At 34.3% G+C, this 21,948-nt stretch overlaps 1 protein-coding gene across 2 annotated transcripts in view; it reads right to left on the minus strand.

The window, feature by feature from the left end:
- Positions 1–455: 455 nt before the first annotated feature.
- Positions 456–21,948, minus strand: part of LOC149729396 (uncharacterized) — a 35,341-nt gene continuing 13,848 nt past the window's right edge. Inside the window, exons 22-58 of one of the 2 annotated variants that reach the window (XM_089886831.1) lie at positions 21,609–21,753; positions 21,253–21,402; positions 20,761–20,978; positions 20,260–20,506; positions 19,586–19,721; positions 19,104–19,291; positions 18,543–18,811; positions 18,025–18,193; positions 16,143–16,418; positions 15,554–15,699; positions 14,952–15,064; positions 14,363–14,526; positions 14,016–14,057; positions 13,783–13,954; positions 13,293–13,402; positions 12,928–13,071; positions 12,456–12,601; positions 11,540–11,688; positions 11,088–11,205; positions 10,242–10,413; positions 9,447–9,698; positions 8,874–9,047; positions 8,549–8,612; positions 7,986–8,161; positions 7,570–7,693; positions 7,120–7,284; positions 6,353–6,496; positions 5,900–5,986; positions 5,232–5,404; positions 4,860–4,997; positions 4,190–4,320; positions 3,820–3,904; positions 3,342–3,435; positions 2,776–2,919; positions 2,221–2,366; positions 1,850–1,935; positions 456–1,352 (exon numbers count right to left, since the gene is read on the minus strand). In XM_089886831.1, the coding sequence (XP_089742957.1) occupies positions 1,169–1,352; positions 1,850–1,935; positions 2,221–2,366; positions 2,776–2,919; positions 3,342–3,435; positions 3,820–3,904; positions 4,190–4,320; positions 4,860–4,997; positions 5,232–5,404; positions 5,900–5,986; positions 6,353–6,496; positions 7,120–7,284; positions 7,570–7,693; positions 7,986–8,161; positions 8,549–8,612; positions 8,874–9,047; positions 9,447–9,698; positions 10,242–10,413; positions 11,088–11,205; positions 11,540–11,688; positions 12,456–12,601; positions 12,928–13,071; positions 13,293–13,402; positions 13,783–13,954; positions 14,016–14,057; positions 14,363–14,526; positions 14,952–15,064; positions 15,554–15,699; positions 16,143–16,418; positions 18,025–18,193; positions 18,543–18,811; positions 19,104–19,291; positions 19,586–19,721; positions 20,260–20,506; positions 20,761–20,978; positions 21,253–21,402; positions 21,609–21,753 (5,641 nt within the window). In that variant the 3' untranslated portion in view covers positions 456–1,168. Of the gene's footprint in view, positions 1,353–1,849; positions 1,936–2,220; positions 2,367–2,775; positions 2,920–3,341; positions 3,436–3,819; positions 3,905–4,189; positions 4,321–4,859; positions 4,998–5,231; positions 5,405–5,899; positions 5,987–6,352; positions 6,497–7,119; positions 7,285–7,569; positions 7,694–7,985; positions 8,162–8,548; positions 8,613–8,873; positions 9,048–9,446; positions 9,699–10,241; positions 10,414–11,087; positions 11,206–11,539; positions 11,689–12,455; positions 12,602–12,927; positions 13,072–13,292; positions 13,403–13,782; positions 13,955–14,015; positions 14,058–14,362; positions 14,530–14,951; positions 15,065–15,553; positions 15,700–16,142; positions 16,419–18,024; positions 18,194–18,542; positions 18,812–19,103; positions 19,292–19,585; positions 19,722–20,259; positions 20,507–20,760; positions 20,979–21,252; positions 21,403–21,608; positions 21,754–21,948 lie in introns of both variants that reach the window. The other variant, XM_089886830.1, reaches the window with a different exon arrangement.

Consider the following 21,948-nt stretch of genomic DNA (forward strand, 5'->3'; position numbering starts at 1 on the left):
ACAAACACTATCAATGCTGTTGTTGAGCTGTTTGCTAACAAATATACGTTGGTTTTGTTATACGTTACGCTGTTGCTATCACCTATATGTAGTCTCAGAATGCTGCGATGTTGGTATAATCGTCTTTATTCTTGCGGCAGCCAACAAAAGGCTTTCTTCGCCGAATGATTTTTAGTTTTTTTTCTAGCGTGGCGGAGCAACGAAAGTTGTTGTAACACGGGTGTTCTGTTTCATACACCTCGTGCCCGTTTACAAGATATCACGTGCCTGACTTTGTCAAAGAATATTGTTTTGTGGGACTGATATTCATTACTGACCACTGGGTTGGCGCAATGATCATTAAGTGTGTCCAATGTCATAAAAAACCCACAAAAACGTTCCCAACCGTGAACCTATTTTGTAAAAAATACCATCCACGGCGCGGGATAATCTTGTATAAACGTAAAACTGTAACATAAGGTATCCATACAATGCACTGTATTCCGTGTAGCAGATTTGACTTCAGGTAGTGTAATTAATACTGACATAACATTTGAGGTTTAAAAATGAGATGTTATGCTGATTATACGAAACACCGATTCTACTGCAAGGCATGAACATTAATTTACAAAATACAATCATATATGTACAGTGATCAACAAGGCAGGAGTTAGTGAGTGATTTTCAAACTTTGATTCGGATTTGGCAATTATACATTTACATAACATATATAGGTGTTGGGGTAATGAGCCAATTCTGGCCTAAATCCATGGCACATGGTGTGCCTCGCCGTATGGCCTCGTCCAAATAGATTAAAACCATGTCTCACTCATAGAGAATAGATCATGGTAGGTTTTTGTTACCACAGATTGTGTGTTGTGGTACATCTTTAGTGAAATACATTGCTGTTCGAGCAGCAAAATTACTATATTTGGAAGTATTTGGAATGGATGTAACAAACTAATAGTCAGTTGCTGTTGAAGAACTATCACTCCATAAAAGTTTAATACTGGTTGAAGATACAAGCAGGGTAATATCTAATTAAAAATAAGACTTCTATCTTGAATCCTTATGCGCGCCTCACTGAAGACATCACCCTCATTAAAGAGTACAAAGGTTAAAAACTGAAACCTGTAAACCAAAGTTAGCGTTCAATACCAATGACACATTAAAACATCTTCAAAGTTCTTTAAAGCGAGGCAGGGTACTGGCATATAAACCATAAGTCTCTGTTACAAGGCACATCATTCCAAAGTCGATTCTTTGACGCATATTCAATGTTCACACAATCTTCGTCTCCAAGAGCATCATTCGGTTCACCAGGAGCCCATGCACCAAATACTGCATCGTTTATTGCGAGGGGCGTGCCGTCACTGCAACCAATGGGAAGGGGTATAAGTAAAACGTAATAGCAAAAGAGGATTACGTCATAAAAAACCTATAGTAGGGTGGGGAAGATGGGACGCCTTTTTTATTCTATTTTTACACCTGAATTAATAGTGAACAAAGAACATTTAAAGAATTGTAAAACCGTATCCCCACTACCACTGTAGTTAGTTGTTTAAAACACAATCAGGACATTTATACATATGTAATACCGGTGTCCCATCTTACCCACAGTACTATATTGTTTGTCTATTCTAGTATGATTTTTACAAAATTTTTTTTCAAACTTAAATGACCTGTTTTTACTGCCATATGCGAAGAGAAAATTAGATTTATGCGACTTTGTTGTGACAACAAAGTTCCCATTGTTGCAAAATAATGAACAAAGGCCCAAAACGACGTAGGTTTAAATGTATCATGGGCAAATACGACACAAATGATCTGTCATGAAGCAAATCGGATATTTCAACCACTAGAAACTAACCTGTAAACAAACTGTCCTTCTCTTGCAAGATCGTCGATTCCAATCCAGAACAAAGTCCACCTGTTGCCTTCTCCACTTACTAAGTCCTGTGATTGGAGTAAGTGGAATAAATTAATACATGACACTTTTATATCCTAGCGGGGCAACCACTGTCGTTAACACACAGTTCTGTTTCATACACCCTGTGCCTGCTAAGAGTTAACAAGTATGTTGGTGGTAATTAATTCTTTTTGGATTCTTTTATTTTTCCTGTTAATGTATGACAGATACTTTAGACAATCCATAAAGAACCACTGGGACGAACCATTTGTGTATTTTAGTCAGAATTAAGCAACGTATGTTTTATAATAATTCACCACAACCGGCCATACCCTGATAAAGTCCTGCTGACTTTGTGTCTTCACGGCTGCAAGTATTCCACCGTTAGCTTTGCAAATATTTGCCGCATCTTGATAAGTATGTCCGTCCTTTTCGATTTTGTAACAATGATCTTCAAACCTCCGACCAACAGAACAAACTAAATGTTTAAAAAACAGGATGGTTATTGTGTTGAATTAAGCTATAACATGGTTGTCCTCTTATAATAATTTTACTTGTCTCCACGACTACGGTAGCGGAAATTTAGAAATATTTTAAACGAAAAATAGGATATCGACAAAACAACCGTGTGTAGAGTTAAAACATATTTACATTCAATTCTTGTACACCAGACACACACGGTGCATTCGTACACTTCATGCTCACTGTCTGGTTATAACATAGGTGTCTTTTTATATACCAGAATTTTCATAGATAAGTAGCACATTATGTCACCAGACACTCTGTACCGTTAGCAGAAAATACGGTATAAAAACTACTATTGGTTTACATTTAATTAAAGCATATTGAGATGTAATTATAAAAAAAGTTTTAAGTAGATCACCTACCTGGTAAATCACAATGTCCATCATTAATAACAACATCATCTAATGCGATATCACCATGGTAATCATCTCCTCTTACTCCTTCAAATACAACTTGAAACGAGGTTGCTGAAACGATTGAAACTCTTCCAAGGAACCAATCATTGCCTGGTGTATATTAGGTAAAAAATTTTATAAAGCAAAAAAACCTTTAGCTCACAACACAGAAGCTTGACGACACAAGCCTTATAAATGTAATTAATTTCTCCCCATGTGGCTAGGCAACTGCAGTCATTACATGAATGTGTGGATAAATATTTAGGTGGCTGTTAAGTGTCTTGTTCAACTACAGACAGCCACGTAGCAAAGGTAGGCTTTGAACCCATTACCACTGTGTCACTATGGTATGTGAATCGGTGGCAACTACCGAAAAATACATTTTCCACAATTATGTCGGCTTCTATTCTTATACACAATGGAAAAAAATATTTTACAGTACGCTCTAACATTAAACAGAAAAGGCACAAAGATAAAGCTGGTGAATGATTGTAACAACCATATTCTTTATTAAATACCAAACATCTACTTACCTTGTGGTCCAGATTTGGTCCAAACAGGATTTCCAAGATCATTAGGATTATTATCTGACCTGATGTACACGTTCAATGCTCCAATGTCAACACCCTGGTAATAATAGTTGTTGTAATAATATGGATGGGTCCAAAACAATTGTTACAAAAAAACAGAAAGAATAATCAACATAGTTTTGATTTGGTAAATTCTTCGCTAAATACAAATTATAAATCAACAAGGTGTATGAATACACCATGTGTGTCTGGTGTATAAAAAGACACCCATGTTATAACTCGACAGTGAGCATAAGGTGTAAGAATACACCATGTGTGTCTGGTGTATAAGAAGACACTCATGTTATAACTCGACAGTGAGCATAAGGTGTAAGAATACACCATGTGTGTCTGGTGTATAAGAAGACACCCATGTTACAACTGACCCAGTCATCCCACCATATATGGTAATTAAATGAAAATAATGGGTTATACAACTTACATGCATATGATAATAGAACTGTAGACATTGGGTAGTGGTTGGCCTCATAGTAGGTGAAGATATCCTTGTTATTTGGGCGGGGTATCTAAAATCAATGCAATAAATTAATTATTTGTATATGGAAACTCAAAGCGAATTTACTGTGACCTTGGTGTGCAGATTTATGGCCAAATACTGGGTTGGGGCAATTTCAATAAAGGTCCTACCCAAGGACACATGCACGCCTATCAGTATTGATATCAGTAACAATCATACAATCCTACAGTTACGGTGCAAACCATATATAGCAGTTCATGTAGCAGGCCGTTCTGTGGCCCCTACTTGATGCAATAACATAATATATTCTGTTTATTGAAACAATCATACAAACCTTGGGTTTGAAGCTTCCAGATAAATATACTTGCCAGCCACAGTACCGGATGTGTGGTCAGTAATAGGACCTGTGTCTGCAGAAGATGTGGCACCTGTGTTGGTGTCCCAGTCAAAATCATCATCTAGGTCCTTTGGGAAAAGACATTTGATGTTTAACTATTGATTTTATGATTAATGTTTAAGATGGCATATATGAACAACTTTGGGAGCATTTTTAATCCAAGAAAAACTGCTTAAACTCTAATCTATAATTAATCTAAAAATTAAGTTTATTTATAATATTTTAGGAACATTGCTTTAAATTGTTGGCAAAGTTTTTTAAATTTGTTATGTTCTCTCTGCCAAAAGCAGGAGAAATACATATTGTGTTCTCTTTTTTGTAAACTGTTTTTGTGCATAGTTTGCGGTATGTAAAGCACAACACATTGTAATATGCAATAGGTTTAGCAGTTTGATTGTGGGCATGGGAGTGACAACCGTAAATAAATCACTAAATTTCCCACCCACGAGGATATAAATGACCAAACCAACCAAAAGTCATGTCTGCTTATTGACATACTGCAATAGCTTCGGCAACTTGACTGTGGGCATGAGAGGGGAACCATGGAGTTTCCACACACAAAGATATAAATGACCAATGACAGTTTACAACATGTTATTATAACCACCTGTGTAAATCCACACAGATCATTTGGTGTGAAGTCACACTGTAACACGGGTGTCGGACATGGTCCATCTCTTATTATAACATCATCAAGGGCAGTGTCTGCATGATAATCAGAACCCCGAACAGCTTCAAAAATAACCTGAAAAGTTTAAACAATCAAAAGATAATTTTATTTTTTTCAATTATCCAAAACTGCAAACCTTTTTCACTTACTTGAAAGCATTTAAATTAAATTGCAAAAATTTTAACACAGGATTGTGCGCTACAGATTAGATATCAGAAAAAACAAGTTCAATGAATAGTGTATCGTAAGATTTATACATAGATTGTGACCAGAAACATTTCAATTTTAATCCAATGTACAAAAATTTACCCTGAAAGGTGAATCTCCTCTTATAGTTGCTCTTCCTCTCTTCCACTGGTTACCATGGTTACCACTCTCCTCCCAGATCTTGGTGGATGCAGAGCCATCTAGTGGCTCAAAGAGGACGTTAAGATCGCCGGTGCCGACTCCGAACATGTGGTAGAAGAACTCAAGACATTTTCCTGCGGATTGAATGAAACTTATTTATCCTTGTGTGGCGGGGTAACAACCAGTCATTAAAAACTTGAGTTCTGTTCCATATACCTTGTGTCCGCATACGAGTTACCAAGTATGTAACTTTGTGGGTAATTAATTTTTATTTCCTATATTTTAATTTATGACTGAATTGGAGCAATTGCTGTTAGGTGTATAAACCACTGTGTCACGGTACCAGACAATGTTATGCTTTAGCGGGATCAATAAGCTATCAACAAATTTAAAATATTTCATATGAAATATGAAAATAAACTTTTAACAAGTCGTCTGGTATAAAAACGTAGTGTATTTCCTATGTTTTGTCAGCCATCCGGCAAGACTTTATCAGGAAATCATTCCACTGCGTTTTTTTTTATTAGCTGCTAAAAGATTATTTCCATTGAGCCGATAAAAATAAAAGAATATTTCCATTATGCCTGGTAGCAGAAGTAACAGAATATATGTTGAGATAATTATTTTACCATCAGTAGCTTCCATAAGTGGCGATATCAACCTTGCTACATGCCCCGTTCTTCTTGGGCGTGATGCTTCAATGAACATGTAGTAACCTGGTAGTGAATGTATTATGTGTGTTTTTAGTAAATGAATAAATGTAACCTATTTCTTGGAGTGCAAAGAGAGTCATTACACCTGGAGTATTCATTAAAAATTGACCAAATAAGAATGTATTCCCGTAATATAGTAGTGTGGGGAAAGATGAGACACCTTTTCATTCTATTTTCTCGTCCCATTTGGCAGTAAACAAAGATCATTCAAAGAATTATAAAACCGCATAACCTTAGGACTTCCATAGACCATTGTTCATCGTTTATAACACGATCAGGATATTTGGATATTATGTGTTAAAGGTGTCCTGTCTTACCCCACACTATACTTAATGTTTGCATGAAACAAAATACACACAGACATAATACCAGCATCGGTAGCAAGGGTATGATCCAATGATGGCCCAGTATCTGATGATTGGGTTGAACCATTGTTTCTTGACCAATCAAAATCATCGTTTGTGTCGTCAATGAAACCACATATGTCGGGAAGTTCAAAGTTACAGTGGAAGCCTTGGGTGGTGATAAGTATATGTGTGGGGTTCATAACAGTTTTTTTATAAATACGTAAAAGAATGAATCAATGAAACTTGCTTTATTCGTACATGGAAAACGACAGTCGTTATAACACAGGTGTTCTGTTTCATACACCTCGTGTCAGCTTACGAGTTACCAAGTATGTTATTTTCATTTTTTTATGTATGGCTGAGAATTTAGACAACCCATTAGTGACCGCTGGGTTGGAGCAATGTCTGTTAAGTGTCTTGCCCAAGGACACATACGCACACAATGGTAGTAGCGACAACCCTGAACCCATCCCCCCTGATTGGAGGTATGCGCGGTATCCAACTGTGCCATGGCGCCGGATAAACATGTCTAGTATCATTACAGTAACTACTAACTAGATTGCAATGCTATGTAACTGAGGGCATATTGTGAAGCATATTAAGACTACTTGGGATGTAAGCCAGAGTTGGCCCATTGCTCTAGATTTTAATGTTTGCTGCTAACTTATGTTTAAGTTATAATAAAAGGTTTAGAAACATAATGGCACCAACAAAGAGACACAAACTGAGACACTGTAGCAGGCTTTAACTTTGTAAATTTGAATAGGAATACATTTAATGACAGCTTACCATCACTATTATCTATGTTTGGGTATCTACTGTTGTCCAGAACAACTGCATTTGTATCTGTTGTTGATGTTGTTGTTGTTGTGGGTTGTGCTGTTGTTGTTGTTGTTGTTGTTGTTGTTGTTGTTGGTCTTCTTGTTGTTGTTGGTCTAGCGCTTGGTCTTGGAGCTTTATAAGAATATGAGAGATGTAGTCACTTTTAATATTAGTTTCTTAATTTCTGGCAACGACAGTCGTTATAACATGGGCGTTCTGTTTCATACAACTCGTGCTCACTTTTGAGTTACCACATTGGCCACATATGTTACTTGTGTATGGTAGACAATTTTGACAACCAATTAGTGACCACTGGGTTAAAGCAATGACTCTTAAGCGTCTTGTCCAAACACATACGCCCACAATAGTAGCAGCATATTACAACATACCTTGCAGCAGCATTTATACACTACTTACCTGTTTCACCAATCCCAGTCAAAGGCGGACTTAACTTATTATTTTTCACAGCATAAATAGAGATGAGATATTGACTACCTGGGTCAAGGTTGTCAACTTGTACAGGAGGAGCTACAGCTGATATCTGTCGAAAAACAATTGTAGAGAAATTTCAACAAAATCTTTTAAAACACCCTTGTGTGACATTAAAAACACACTAATAATTAAAACACTCGTATAGTATTTTTATAAGATACCAAATGACTGTAATTTGTGCATTTAAAAAAAATGGAATTGGGTGGAGAATTAAAACATATTAACATTTACTTTTTTAATCTTTTAAACATGCTAAAAATTTACATAAATAGACAGACTGAAAAGGAATAATCATATGCACTTTTAAAGCCCAACATTTTATTTGACTAAATGTTCCTCACCTGCACAGACGAGTGCGTTCCTTCAATATTCTGCAACACGATCCTATATTCATCCGCCTCGGATACAGGGAGAGGATGCCATGAGAGGATCATCTCCGTGGAGGTGGAAGACAACACAGCGAGGCCAGCAGGTGGAGATAGAGAGGGAGTCGTACTTAATGTCGTCGTTGTTGTTGCTGAAAATTATTATTGTACAATTTGTTTACCAATTTTTTTTAAACTGTCCACCAAATTTATTATTATTTTCCACCAAATATTTTGTTTGCAATTGTTTACCAATTTTGTTATATTTTTTAACCAAGTTTTTTTTATAATTGGCCACCAAATTTGACAAATTAAAAGTAAGAGAATGCTTAAAAAATACTGCAGATGTTTTTTTTGACTCATTACCCGTTACTCTCTACTTTGGTTTATTCTAGTATAAAGGAAGAGATTCTAGGCTTTGGGAACCTGTGATTTAGATCACTGTTGCCCCAATACGTTATTACAGTTCAGTTAATACCTATTACATGGCATACTATTGTTATATAAAATACCATCACCAAATATAAGTAAGTACTTACTTGTTGGTGGGGTTGTTGTCAGTTGTAGGTTGGAATTTGTATACCTTGTTACAAGCAATGATATCTGGAAATAAAATTACCTTTTATTTATTTTGCTCCTGAACCTACAAAGTATAGTATTGTTGGAGAAAACAATTTTAACTTTGAAATTTTATTTTTAAAGTTGTAAATTTAGCTTTGAAAAACATTTATGTATAAAAAATTTACTCCAAATTTCTGAATTGCATAAATGTAAACAGAGAGAGGAAAAAAAGGTAGTTGCACGTTTTTTCGTACCAGGGGAATTGTCTCACATTAGAAAACTTTCACGACCACAAACTCTTACATGATCATTTATTTCTTCGATTTCAATCGTATGGTTTGCGATCATATCTGACAAGAACGCAGTTGTCATCATTTGTTTATCACCCCTCATCATTATTTCACCAGTCAACAAAGTTATCTGGTTGCTGTTCAACGTCATGGTTTCTGTTATCGTTCTGATCACATTTTCAGTTGCCTGGAAATATATATCAATTATTTGAATCCGTATTTTAAATAAAAACAATTGAGAAAAATTTTCCAATTCCAACAAAGCTTGACTTGTTTATTATTTCAAAACTTTTTTAGCCAATGGCTAAAAATTATAGGTACATTCATCATGATTCATGTAGTTTTTTTTAAGGTTAAACTAAACTTAAGAAACTTAACAGTAACTGGCTACCAACCTTAGTTAAATAATAAAGTTTGGTTTATAAAAGTTCCATGTATTAACAGGCCACAGACGTTTTTTACGACTTTTTTAAAACGAACAGTAACGTTTTTCCTCTTATCTATTTTGTTCATCAAATTCAAAATATTATATTAAACGATTTTGAAATAATGGGTAAAGCCAACCAAAGGTAAAACAAACTCTTACTGCCATTTGCCGTTCGTGTGATTTCAAATCCATTGAATGTCTCATGAGTGCCATCTCTGTGTTATGCCCAACGTTGTTAAATCCTTCCATTTGTCTTTGTAACCTGTACAATATATCCTGGTTCCTCTGCCATGTGGAGTTGGCTTGTGACAACTGTTGTGTTACAAGTTCCATGGCGTTAGATAAACGCTGATCAAGCATGTTTACTTCTTGTGAAGTGATCGTAACAGCCATTGCTTGCCCTTCAATTCTCTACATACAGGTTAAAATCAAGTTTTTACACTCTACTGTTTTTGCTCCTTGTCATAATGTAACATAAAAGTAAATGTTAACTGTGAGGCAATTTTAGTACAATAAAATTTACATAATTTACCAGAAGATTTACTTATATTTGTATATAATACTGCGGGAAAAAACAAGACAATTTTAGCAAATAATACCCAAATATCCTGATCGTTTTTAAACAATTAACAATGCTACATGTAAGTTGTGAGGATATAGCTTTTATATTTATTTGAATGTTCTTTGTATACTACCAAATAGGCAAAACAAAAAGATTAAAAAGTTTTCCCATCTTCCCAACCCTATTATATTTGTTTACTCATAAGCTAATCACTTTATTAACTTTCACCATATTGAATAGAATTCAAAAAACCAAGTAATGGTAAAAAATTGATTCTAATAAAAGGATCTTACTCACATTAAAAAGAATATTTCAAGCAAAGACCGAATTATTTAAAACAATAAAGAGAAGTGAATAAGCATTAAAACAACAGCCAATAAAAATATTCGCACCTTGTCCAATCCAAACTCCACATTATTGATTATTTCAACCAAGTTATTCAATCTTGTTTGCGTTAAATTATTCAGTGTTTCAACCTCAAGGACCAAGTTATTCAACACATTTTCCCTTGTTGCTACATGCGCTGCAGTGGAAGCAGCTTGGAGCTCAATTTCAGCCATTTTACTGTAACGAACAATAGTATATCAGCACATTTATATTATAATAAATATATAGTAATGTGTGGTAAGTTGGGATACCTTAAAGCACATCGTATCTAAATATTCTGACCATGTTTTAAACAATTAACAGCGGTCTGTGGGAGTTGTGAAGATACGTTTTCTAATTCTTTGAATTTTCCTTGTTCACTATCAAATCGAACGAAAATAGAATGAAAAAGTGCCCCATCTTCCCCAACACTACATTATGGTATATGGGTATCTACTACTAAATAAAACACTACTCGACACGTACAATTTCCATAAAGATACATCTGTTGTAACTGCTAATGGGCACGAAATGTATGAAACAGAAGTTACAGAACACCTGTGTTATAAAAAATGCCATTGCCCACCACACGAGTATAAATAAATGGTTATCATTATTAATCACTGAATTAATGAAACAAATAATAATATTATTCCGTTTAAGCTGCTTTTCTAAGTTGTTGATATCCCTTCTGCTTGTGTCATTATGCTCACTTTTGTTTCTATTAGAAGTTTAACTTGACAATTAAATGTAACTATGTTTCAATCTTAAGCGTGTTTTAACAACTGTTGTCGCCATATCTTGTCTGTTTGTTTAAAATATTTTTGAATCTTCGCTACCGTAATCGAAGAGACTAAAGTTATTATTATTACCTTTGTTGCTGTTGTTGTTCCTCAAACAAATTATTAAGTAGATTATTATGTTGAGCAACTGAGTTTTGCATTCTTTCCAATTGCATCAAATCCAAAGATGAAATTTCTTGTCTCAACTCTGTAATATAAACAACATACAGTTAAACATTTTAAACTCAATTTTTGTATGCTTTTTTATTTCTTGTTGTATTTTTTCCCATAGCTCTTTGAAGTCGAATTCTTTACAGAATCTATTTCTTAAAAATAAATGCTTACTTTGTTTAATAAACAATTAACAACTCCTTTTAGAGTCATGGAGATAAGGTTAATAAATTCTGCAAATTTTTCTTTGTTTACCACCAAATAAAACGATAAAATAGAATGCAACATGAACCATCTTACTCCAACCTACCATACCTAGCATAAAACAAATTTCTGCCACATAACAACTTTAAACATAAACACGATCTTACCTTCTTGCATGTCAGTCACAAAGTTCATGACGGAAGCTAAAGTGAAGTTGATAGCAACCACATCGTCCATAACAGAGAAAACATCGGTTAAAATCGATTCTTGTGTGAAGGCTAACCTTTGAGATAACTGGCCGATACTTCCAAATAATCTGTGTGGATATTAGTGTTAAACAGTGGTGAAAGAATGATTTTGAGTATGCAAAGAATGAGTGTAATCCTATTTATACTTAATTGAATGAATAAATGAATGCAACTTACTTCATCCTCGAAAACGACAGTCGTTATCACACAGGTTTAACACCTCGTGCTAGCTTAAGAGTTACCATGTATGTTATTTTGCAAGTGATTATTGTTTTTGGATTTTTTCATTTTTTTATGTATGGCTGATAATTTGGACAACCCATTAGTGACCACTGGGTTGGAGCAATTGCCGTTAAGTGTCTTGCCCAAGTACACATACGCACACAATGGTAGCAGCGTTGAGCCTTGAACCCATTACCTCTGGGTTACAGGCAGGCGCGCTAAGCATTATGCCACAGGTAACGACAGTTGTTATAACACAGATGTTTAGTTTCATACACCTCTTAACCACTTATGAGTTACTGTGTATGTAACTTTGTTGGCACTTAATATTTTTTTTTTGATGGTGTAGGAAAAGGCTGTACAATACTCCAACCCATTGGTCACCAATAAATTGTAGCACACTGTGTGTTGGGTAATGTGCCAACACTAAATACCAGGCCCTATGGTGTGGTTTCTGGAGTACAATGTTGCCAAATTTGTGTCGGTGTCTTAATTTTTCTGGACCTAATGTGGCCAGCCTTTTCGTCAGTCACTATTTTGGTGCATTTTGCTTATGGTGTGCTTCACCATATGATATCACCCATGTAGAATGAGTAAAGCAGAAATCACAAACCTGGTTTCTAAATCACGATTAAGCGATGTCATTTCATGAGTTGTATTTGTGATTCGTGATCCAAGTTCGCGTGAAGCATCTTTACAATCGGAAACTTCATGATTCAATGTTTGTTGCATCAAAAGCACATTGCTTATACGTGTGTCCTGGAAATTTAAAAACAAACTTTCAAATTTGCTGACAATAAGAGGAATGTTTTTTAATGCTATCAAAAGTTTGGATAAGTAAAAATTGCTTCACGGGTTTAATTGATGTCAATTCCTAGTTATTGATAAACAATTAAATGCTTATTATTTGTTTGACTTCTATAACTTGTTTAGGAAATAAAATTCTAAGTTTCACAAAACAGCGTTGTAGTAGTTAAGGAATACTTAAAGGTTACAAAGGTTTTATTTACTTTGTTATAATAAAGTTTTAAATGCCTTGGGTTTTAGATGCAAATCCAAATAAAAGTACTTTCTAAAAACAATACCTGGACTTGATCATTTATAACTTGGTTAGATAAAGTTTCATTCATGTCTAAAATATTCATTAAAAGTTCGTTTATTTCACTTTGTTGGATCACCACTTGGTTGCTAAGCTGGCTATAGTTGTCCAATACCTCAGTTGTCATGTTCTAAAAATGTGGAAAAAAAATCTAAAATCTTATAGTAATAAAAATAAACCACAAAAGGCATAGAACTAAAAAAAACACAAAAAAGTGCATAAAAAACAGTCACACAAAAAATCTGTAAAAACAACAAAACACAAGTACCCAGCAAAAACTACATAAAAATCATTAAAAAGCAACTAGTTTAAATAAAACTAAAATTTAGCTTAAAACAACGACAAAGGTACCTGGTTTCTACCATATGATTCAAGTCTTTCAAGGGAAACCAACTGTATTTGGTGAGATAAAGATGTTATTGCGTCAGAGATATTTTGCATTGAGTGATTCAAGAGCATGTCTAAATAAAAGGTTGAATGTAATAATGAAGGTAACTTTTTTACTTCCCAGTGGTGGGGCAACAACATAATACTGGTGTTTTGTTCCACACACCTTGTGCCCTTTTACAGGTTATGTATGTAACTTTATGTGTGATCATATCTAAATAGAGATACAACAGGCTATTTTATTTGATGGAGCAGGGGCCAATAAGTGTTGGGTGTTTATTAAAGAGAAACAGAACCATGAGAGATTAAGTTTTACATAAAAAATGGCAAGATCTATGAGAAGTGGTATTTCAGTCAGACTTAGCTCATTACCCTGACACCCCTGACCGCCTATGTGTGTACAGAGGAAACAAAATAAGTTTAGTTTTTTGGATTAAAACATTAAACATATCACCTTCTATTGATTGAATTCTACCCAACAGTTGAACAACTTGAGTATTATCAACATGTTGATTACTTCCTTCAGTTGTTTCAACTTGTTGATGGTTAGCCACCCCATCTAATATCTCACTCACAGAAACCAATATTTCCGAAAATATTTTTGCGAGATTTGCATTGGTGTCTTTCTGTGTTGAAACAAAGTTCATTGTTAGACTTGAAATGAAATGAAATATATTTTACTCTTACGTCATTTTCCTCTGTGTTGAAAGCAGATACGTCTGGGTATACCTAGAAAGAATAGTAAGTTTCAATACAAACATAACAGTGTATATATATATATGTGTGTATGTGTATGTTAAGTTTATTTCTTATACATAATGAAATAAACAACTAATGCATATGCCAAACAAATACATGATGTATCCATACACCACATGCTCACTGTTGAGTTACAATATGAGTGTTTTCTTATACATCTGACACATATGCTGTTTTCTTATACATCAGACAGTCTTCTTTTACCCCAAACCTCATTTGTTCATATATAATTGTCATATTTCAACAAACATGTTGAAAAGATAACAACAACTTACGTTTGTGTTAAAGGAATCTCTCTCTTGATCTTCATATTCAGAGTAGGCGGGTATTTCAACTGATGTGGTTTCAACAAGGGTGTTAAATGTTGTATTCGCGAGTTGTAGGGTGGCCACCAATGCTTCAAGTGCAGATAAAGTGCTGGGGGGTGGTGTCCATGTGCCTGCTGTAAGGGGGGCTGTTAAGTTAACTGCTATAGGGGGGTGGTTAAATTGTCTGATTCAAAGGGGGCGCTAAACTTTATTGCAAGTTTATTTTACAGAACACAGTAATTTAAAACTTTCTGATACTGATAAGCCTATGTCTTCTTGGGCATGACATTTGGTGAACAGTTTTTGGTTTAGTTTTAAGTTTAAATTTTGGCTATATATATATAAATATATATATATATATATATATGTTCATGTTTTTGCACATCTAAATATATGATTTTATATTAATACAATGGTGGAAATCCAACCCAGTGGTAAATAAATGGGTTGTAGCACCCGGTGTATGAAACTAATAGGCCAGTTCTCCTAAATTTCTATCTTACGAAGTGCCACACTGTAGGACTTCACTCACATAGAATAGAATCCAAACACTTACCAATGGTTGTTGGGTTTTTGTTCTTAAGACTTTTAACCTCCATGTTAAGTGTGTGTTGTTGTAACTTATAATCAGACAGCATGAGCGAATGTTCAACTATGCTGGAGGATAATCTGATAAAATACCAAATATTACATTTCTATACAAATGCAGGTATATAAAGGACAAAAAGATTGTACTACACGTGTGTATTGTACACCATATACTTTCTTGACTTAGTTTCAGAATGTACTTAGTTCCACTTTTTGGCAACTGTAACTTAAGCATCCTACCCCAAAACACACATTACATGCATAGCAGCTTTGAAATGTTATTCTCCGGTAATTTGTGTAACTGTAAAACTTACAAGAAACTATATATATTATAATAGGGTATGAGAAGACGCTTTTAGCATATTATATCCAAACATCCTGATTGTCTTTTAAACAACTAATAACAGTCTATGGGAGTTGTGAAAACATGGTTCTATAATCCTTTCAACGTTCTTTGTTTATTATCAAATGAGATGGGAAAAGACTATTAAACAGTGACCCATCTTTCCCCACCCAACTATATACTATATAAAGTTCAATATTAGTTTAAGAAACTCCACATCAACATACTCTTGCATTATCCTTGTATTTTCATCAGTAGTATCATGTATTGCATTCATATCACTTGTATGTTGGGACTCCATCTCGTTTATCTTTGTTCTTTGTAATTCAACGTTGTTGTTGATTGTTGAAACAACCAATGCCAGGTTGGACACCTTGGAAATTAAAAGCGGAATAATTCGGGTTTTGGGAATTGTACCCAAGGATTGTTATAATAGAAACTGAGGTGTCCTGGTTAATGCTTGACACATACGCAAAGTAAATATTGGTTATCTACCTAAATATTCAACCAATTTTAATAAAATCTGTATTAACTTTTGGTAGCAGAAGTCAATCTGTAAAACCTAAAAGAAGTCATGTAGGTCGACAAAGTAAAATACAAAATATGGCCAACAAAAGATAATCCGTTTGCTCCAACCTAGTGGTACCTTACTTATGGGTTAAATTGTCACAAAAAAGTTACCCCCAAAGTTACATACGTGGTAACTCATAAGTGGGCACAAGGATTATAAAACATAACACCCATGTTATCATTACTGCCACTGTTTTGCCACCCAAAAAAATAAATCAGTTTTATGTATTCACCATGTTATATTACCTGATCTTCCAAGTTAGCATGAGTATGGTTCCTCCTTACATCTGCATCAATCTTCATCTTCCTTACTCCTTCCTCCAGGGAGGACACAACATCTGAGAGGACAAAGAACATCCCGTTGATCGCATTCAACTCATCAGTGATGTTTTTGGATGATGATAGTAGTTCCTCCGGGAAGAGGTTGGAGATCTTCCCATCTTCATCACTGAAGTTGATCTTCTTCCTCATCTCAGTGGATGTAAGTGTGGATGTCAAGTTTTGCATCAGAGATGTAAGTGACTGATAAAACAAAATGAGTAGAAAATAGTTTGTGTTTCGTGCGTACCGGGAGCATAAAAACAGCAGGTGTGTCTGGTGTTTAAAAAACACCCATGTTATAACTTGACGGTGAGCATGAGGTGTATAAATAAACCATGTGTTTCTGGTGTATAAGAAGACACATATGTTATAACTCGACAGTGAGCCTGAGGTGTATAGTAGGGTGGGGGGAGATGGGACACTTTGCCAGACAAGACTTTTTTTAATTTTCTTTTTATGGACCCCCCTTTAATGATAATCAGGAAAATAAGGTTACAGAATTATTCGACAGTATTATCACAACTTCATCACAACTTTATAAAATGCCTGTCAAAGCTGATTACTGTTTTTAAATATTAAAAAAATATGTAAAATAGAAACAGTATACTTTGAACAAGTAAAAAAATGCGAAACAGTAAGGTGCCATTGTTTAATGCTCGCTAAATCATAGTAAAGCCAATGAAATTTTTTAGTTTGCATGTGCGAACAATTAAACTAGTTTCATAGCTTCATAAAACAACCTTGAATATTCCGTACAGTTTGATTTTGTTTTATAAAACTAGTTTTAGTTTTGTCAAAAAACACTGAGATATAAGCATGAAGAAAATAGGCAGGGGTCAATATGACTTTAATTTGAGATAAAAACAACAACAAAAATATTGGTTTAACGTTATATATATAAAGTTACATGGCAAAGAAACTAGCACAGTCTGTTAAACTCAGTAGGTTAACTACAAGTTGCAGAATACTGCTAATGTAAATATATTTCAATTTAGAGTCCCATCTCCCCCCACATTGTAGTTTTGCATGTTTTCATTGCCAAACTTTGAAAGATTTGCTTTTAATTTAGTAACTTATACCTCAGGGGGTTTTCAACTATAAGATACTGATATAATAAAAAGATAATATATTGAAAATATATTCGAAATTTGGTCATTTGCACTTGGTGATAATTTATAAGAAGTGGCTTGTGCCAAAAACAGAGTAGTAATATCCAATTTGTAGCAAAAATAAAAACCTTATTAATAGTTATAGTCAATTTTCTGTTATTACAAGTTCATATACATTTGTAGGATACAATATTTATCCATTTATGTTCGAACATTACCTATTGTCGTTCAAACAATACCAATTGTTATGCAATAATATAATGTATAGTTAACATGTAAAAAACTATAGCAGTAGGGCAAGAAAAAGAATGTTTCAACCTAATTTTCAAAGCGTACAGTATTATTTCGTGTTATTTACATATATTCCTATTTACACCTAATAATCAAAATTAACAATGATTTTAAACTGTCCCATCTTATCCTGTGTGTTTTCAAATTTGTAAAATTTCACATGTTGTGCGGATCGCTAAATGACTCCTTGTGTGTTTTAAATGATAGTACTAATTCGTGGTATAACCCAAAAACCGTCATCTATTTTGATTTTGGAAATATTTGGCAATATGTGCCTAAGTGTCCTATCTTCCCCCATTGTACTATATGAATACACCATGTGTGTCTGTTGTATAAGAATACACCCTTGTTATAACTCAGAAGGTGTATACATAACTTATATGTTAACTCATAAAGCGTGAACTTACAGTAAAGTTTCTCTCCAACCCTTTGAATGCAGAAGATAATTTCATAACATTGTCTTCTGTTGAATTGTGGACGTGCCTTGATAAAATAAATTGAACATTTTCAACCAAATCACTCAATCTATTGAGCTGTGTGTTTGTGTGACCTTGAAGTAACAACCTATGTTCAGATCTGTAAAACAAGTATTTCAGTTTTAGGTCAACAACATATTATAATTTTTATTTTTTATTTTGAATACAACATTAAAGGTGAATTTAATTAACAATGCTAAAGTACTAACAGCAAAACAACGGTCGTTATAACAGACTAAGGGTAAAATAAATGATGGAGGGCTGGTTGAAAAAGGCGGCTTTGAAGTAAAAAGCAACTTATTAGGGGTTTGGAACAGTAAAAAATTCTAAGCAGAGCATATGCCAAACATTTGTAAATACAGGGAAGGTTGGAGATACAATCTTGTTAATAAATTACACCTCACTGATTAAAATGTACCACTTTACCCCTTAAAGGTACCATCACATACCTGTTAGCCAGGAGCACTTCTAACTTTGATATTTCCACCATGGTAGTCATGTTAACTTTGTTACAACTCCTAATCGCTAACTCCCCAAGATTTGTTGCATTTATGATTCTTTCCTCTGATTGGTCAATCATAGTTTGGTGCTGATTGGTTAATAAACTAAAACCATTCAACCGTGAAGTTACATTAGATAACTCTATTTCAAGCGAAGAAAGAATTTTGAGAACTCCTGTGTGCATGTTTGTGTGGCTGTCACTCAAAGTCACAAATCTCTGTTAAAACAAAATGCAGATCAGATTTTATTTTTTTCCTATAATACTATTTTTTAGTTTTTACCGAGAAAAAGAGGGGCACCTTTAGCACATAATATCCAAGTATCCTGATTGTGATTTAAACAATTAAAATCACTTGTTTTCCCTTTGTACGCTTTTTTCCCATAAATTTTTTTCTTTTTTCTTTTTATTAGGAAAAAGATACATTTAGTTATATAGTTGCTGCAAGCCATATTATAAATCTGAATGCAATTTTTATTTAATTATTATTTATTTGTGATCTTAAACTAACCCGTTGAAACTGTTTTGTTGTTGAATTAAAATTCTGTTGTTGTTGATTTAATCTTTCTTCCAAATCAACTAAACTTTTGTTGGTTGTTGATAACTGAATCAACAAAGGTTTCAACAAGTTGTTCAGCTCAGATTGGTTGTTTGGATCCACAATCGTTGTTGTTGTTGTTGTTGTTTCTGGTATCCAACCTGAGAATGTCAGTCAAAAGTTGTAATTTGGTAACTGATTGAGAATGGAATAGAAACTTAATATTGGCTTGCTTGAAGAAAATCTATAATACCGAAAGTTACAACTAAAACCAAAATAAACCTATAAGGTCTACGACATTCATTATTATACAGGCCTTTTTGTTTTATACACCTTGTGCCCACTTACGGTTTACGTATGTAAGTACGTAGTTTTATTTAGACAAAGAAAAGCCACTGCCTTGGAGTAATTCTAAGCGCTGAAATAATTCTAGTATGTGTGGATGCCGAACATACCTGAAGCAGTTAGAACATCTTCCCTGCTGTCTTCATTCTGTTTAACTGTGGATTCTTCAGAACTTCTCCTGCTTCCGCTGTCAATCAAACGTTGGTTCAAAACGTGAAGTCGTTGGTTGTGGTGTTGAAGCTCTCTCTGTGGAAACAGTTGGAGAAATTGATAAAGGGAGAAAAGACAAAAACTAAGAAGCAAAATGACATTAGTTAAAATAATAAACTATATGAAATATAATGAAAAGGGTGTGTATTAAAACATCCTACAAATGCATTGTTATATCTATGTCCTTGATTGAACAATAAATCAATGTAGATGGTGTAATCACCCATTGGTGTTAACTAATGTAGCAACTAACTTTTTTACTACTTTTACTAAAAAATCCCATGACACATCCTTTTTTTAGGAAAATAATCTTTTCTGCAAATATTAAAAAAAATTCAAAGGAATACCTTTAAACCAAACACACAGCTTGTTATAGTGAGATGCTTTTATTAAACAAATCGTTACTGATGATGTCTGAACTCTTTCTAAACGCTTATCATTTTTCCTTGTGAACAGAGACCTCACACCACTAACATAAAAAAGACAATACTGGGCTGTTGTGTGGCTGTTAGTTTTAACTCACAGTAAGTTTTATTTATTTAATTCAAATAATTTATAATAGAATTCTTCCCACCTGTAAAGATCTGATCAGTGAAGCAAGATACCCGCTGTGTTCAATCTCATTTCTCATCTCCTGCATCTCCCTGCTCCTCACCTGCTCCCGGAGTCTCTTCCCCCTCTCCCACTCCTCCATTGCTCCGAGGACTTGGCTCACAGAAGAGCTGAGTTGATCAATAACTCCTTGGATGTGAGAGATCTTGTTTTCATTTGTCGTGACGACTTGTGAGGATCCTTGCATCTCAAACTGAAGATCATTTAGTCTAAAAACATTTATAAATATATAAAAAAAACATATGTTTAAGGCATAATATAAAACTTAAAGAAATCCTGTAGTTTAAATGTCCTATCCAGTAACACCCTTGGCGGCAACAGTTTATATGCCATAAATAAACACTCTTCGATTGTTGATTAACAAAATAATTTATTTCGAAACTGCTCTCCTGGTGTAAACTAAACATAGAACTAGTCTGTGTTATTTTGTAATTAATAGCCTGACTCCTTTTTTAGCAAATACCTTTGTTCTAATGCTTGAAGTGAGCTTCCAGTGTTTCCAGCTGAGTTTAAGTTTCTATTAATCAAGGTAATATTTGAAACAGCACTGCGCAACACTTGTTCCATGGTGGCAGATGATTGGTAGATTTGGTCGATGTCTGTTTGGAGACTAATGCCACTTTTCCGCATCAAGTTTATTTGACGATCGTGATCTTTTACCGCATATTGTACTTCTGATACCTGTAAAAGTTTAATGGTGAAGTTCTATGATGAGGCATGTCTTGTTTTATGTCGGCATCCGCACTCAACACCTTAAAATTTAGTTTATGAATGAGCTGACCACGAAAATGTAAAACTGTTCTGAATTAGATGTGTTATGATAGTTCAAATTATTACTCTACTCTTTAAGTGGGCCCAAGGTGTATGAACACCTATGTTATAATGACAGTCTTTGCCTGCCATGGAGAATAAACAAGTAACAATCATTTATTCAATCAATTATAATACCATTTACCTTTTGCTTCATAGAATTAACAGATGTTTCCATAGATCGAGTTTTATTGCTTTGCCTTGTGATAGCATCTGTTAATCTTTCACTCATTCGATCAAATGTTGTTTGAACGTTACCAAGCAAAGCAAGGCTGTCTCGGTTGGACGCTACAACCTGGAGATTAAAATAAATATTAAAAAAATGTATAATAAAGAATAAAGTAAGCAAATAAATGAAAGAACCTATTTAACTAGAGTAACGGGGCAGTGACAGTCATTACAACACTAAAGTTCTGTTTCCTACACCCCGCTTAGGAGTGCCTGTTAAGGAGTTACCCTATATTTTCAACATATAAATAGTTAGTTCAACACCAAACAAACCTGTTGCAGATCATTATTGGCAGCTCTCTGGTCATTTAAAGTCAACTCAAAATCATATATTTGATCGGAATGTCGATTTAGGTTGCTGCTTATTCTATCAATGGATGATCTGTGTGAATTTAGTTTGGAAAGGTTGTCTGTTGATCTGAAACAAAAACAAAAAGTTGCAATTTAATAGACAAGTATGGTGTGTTTAAGGATTTGACTCTGCTACAATTTAATCAACCACAAACTAACATACATGGTAAATCGTAAGCTGGCAGGAGGTGTATGAACACCCGTGTTATAACGACTGTTGTTTTCTGGCCTCGCGAAGATAAAGCAAATTTCATTCATTCAA

The sequence above is a fragment of the Ciona robusta genome, chromosome 10 (assembly GCF_009617815.1).
Source record: "Ciona robusta chromosome 10, ASM961781v2".
NCBI lineage: Eukaryota > Metazoa > Chordata > Ascidiacea > Phlebobranchia > Cionidae > Ciona > Ciona robusta.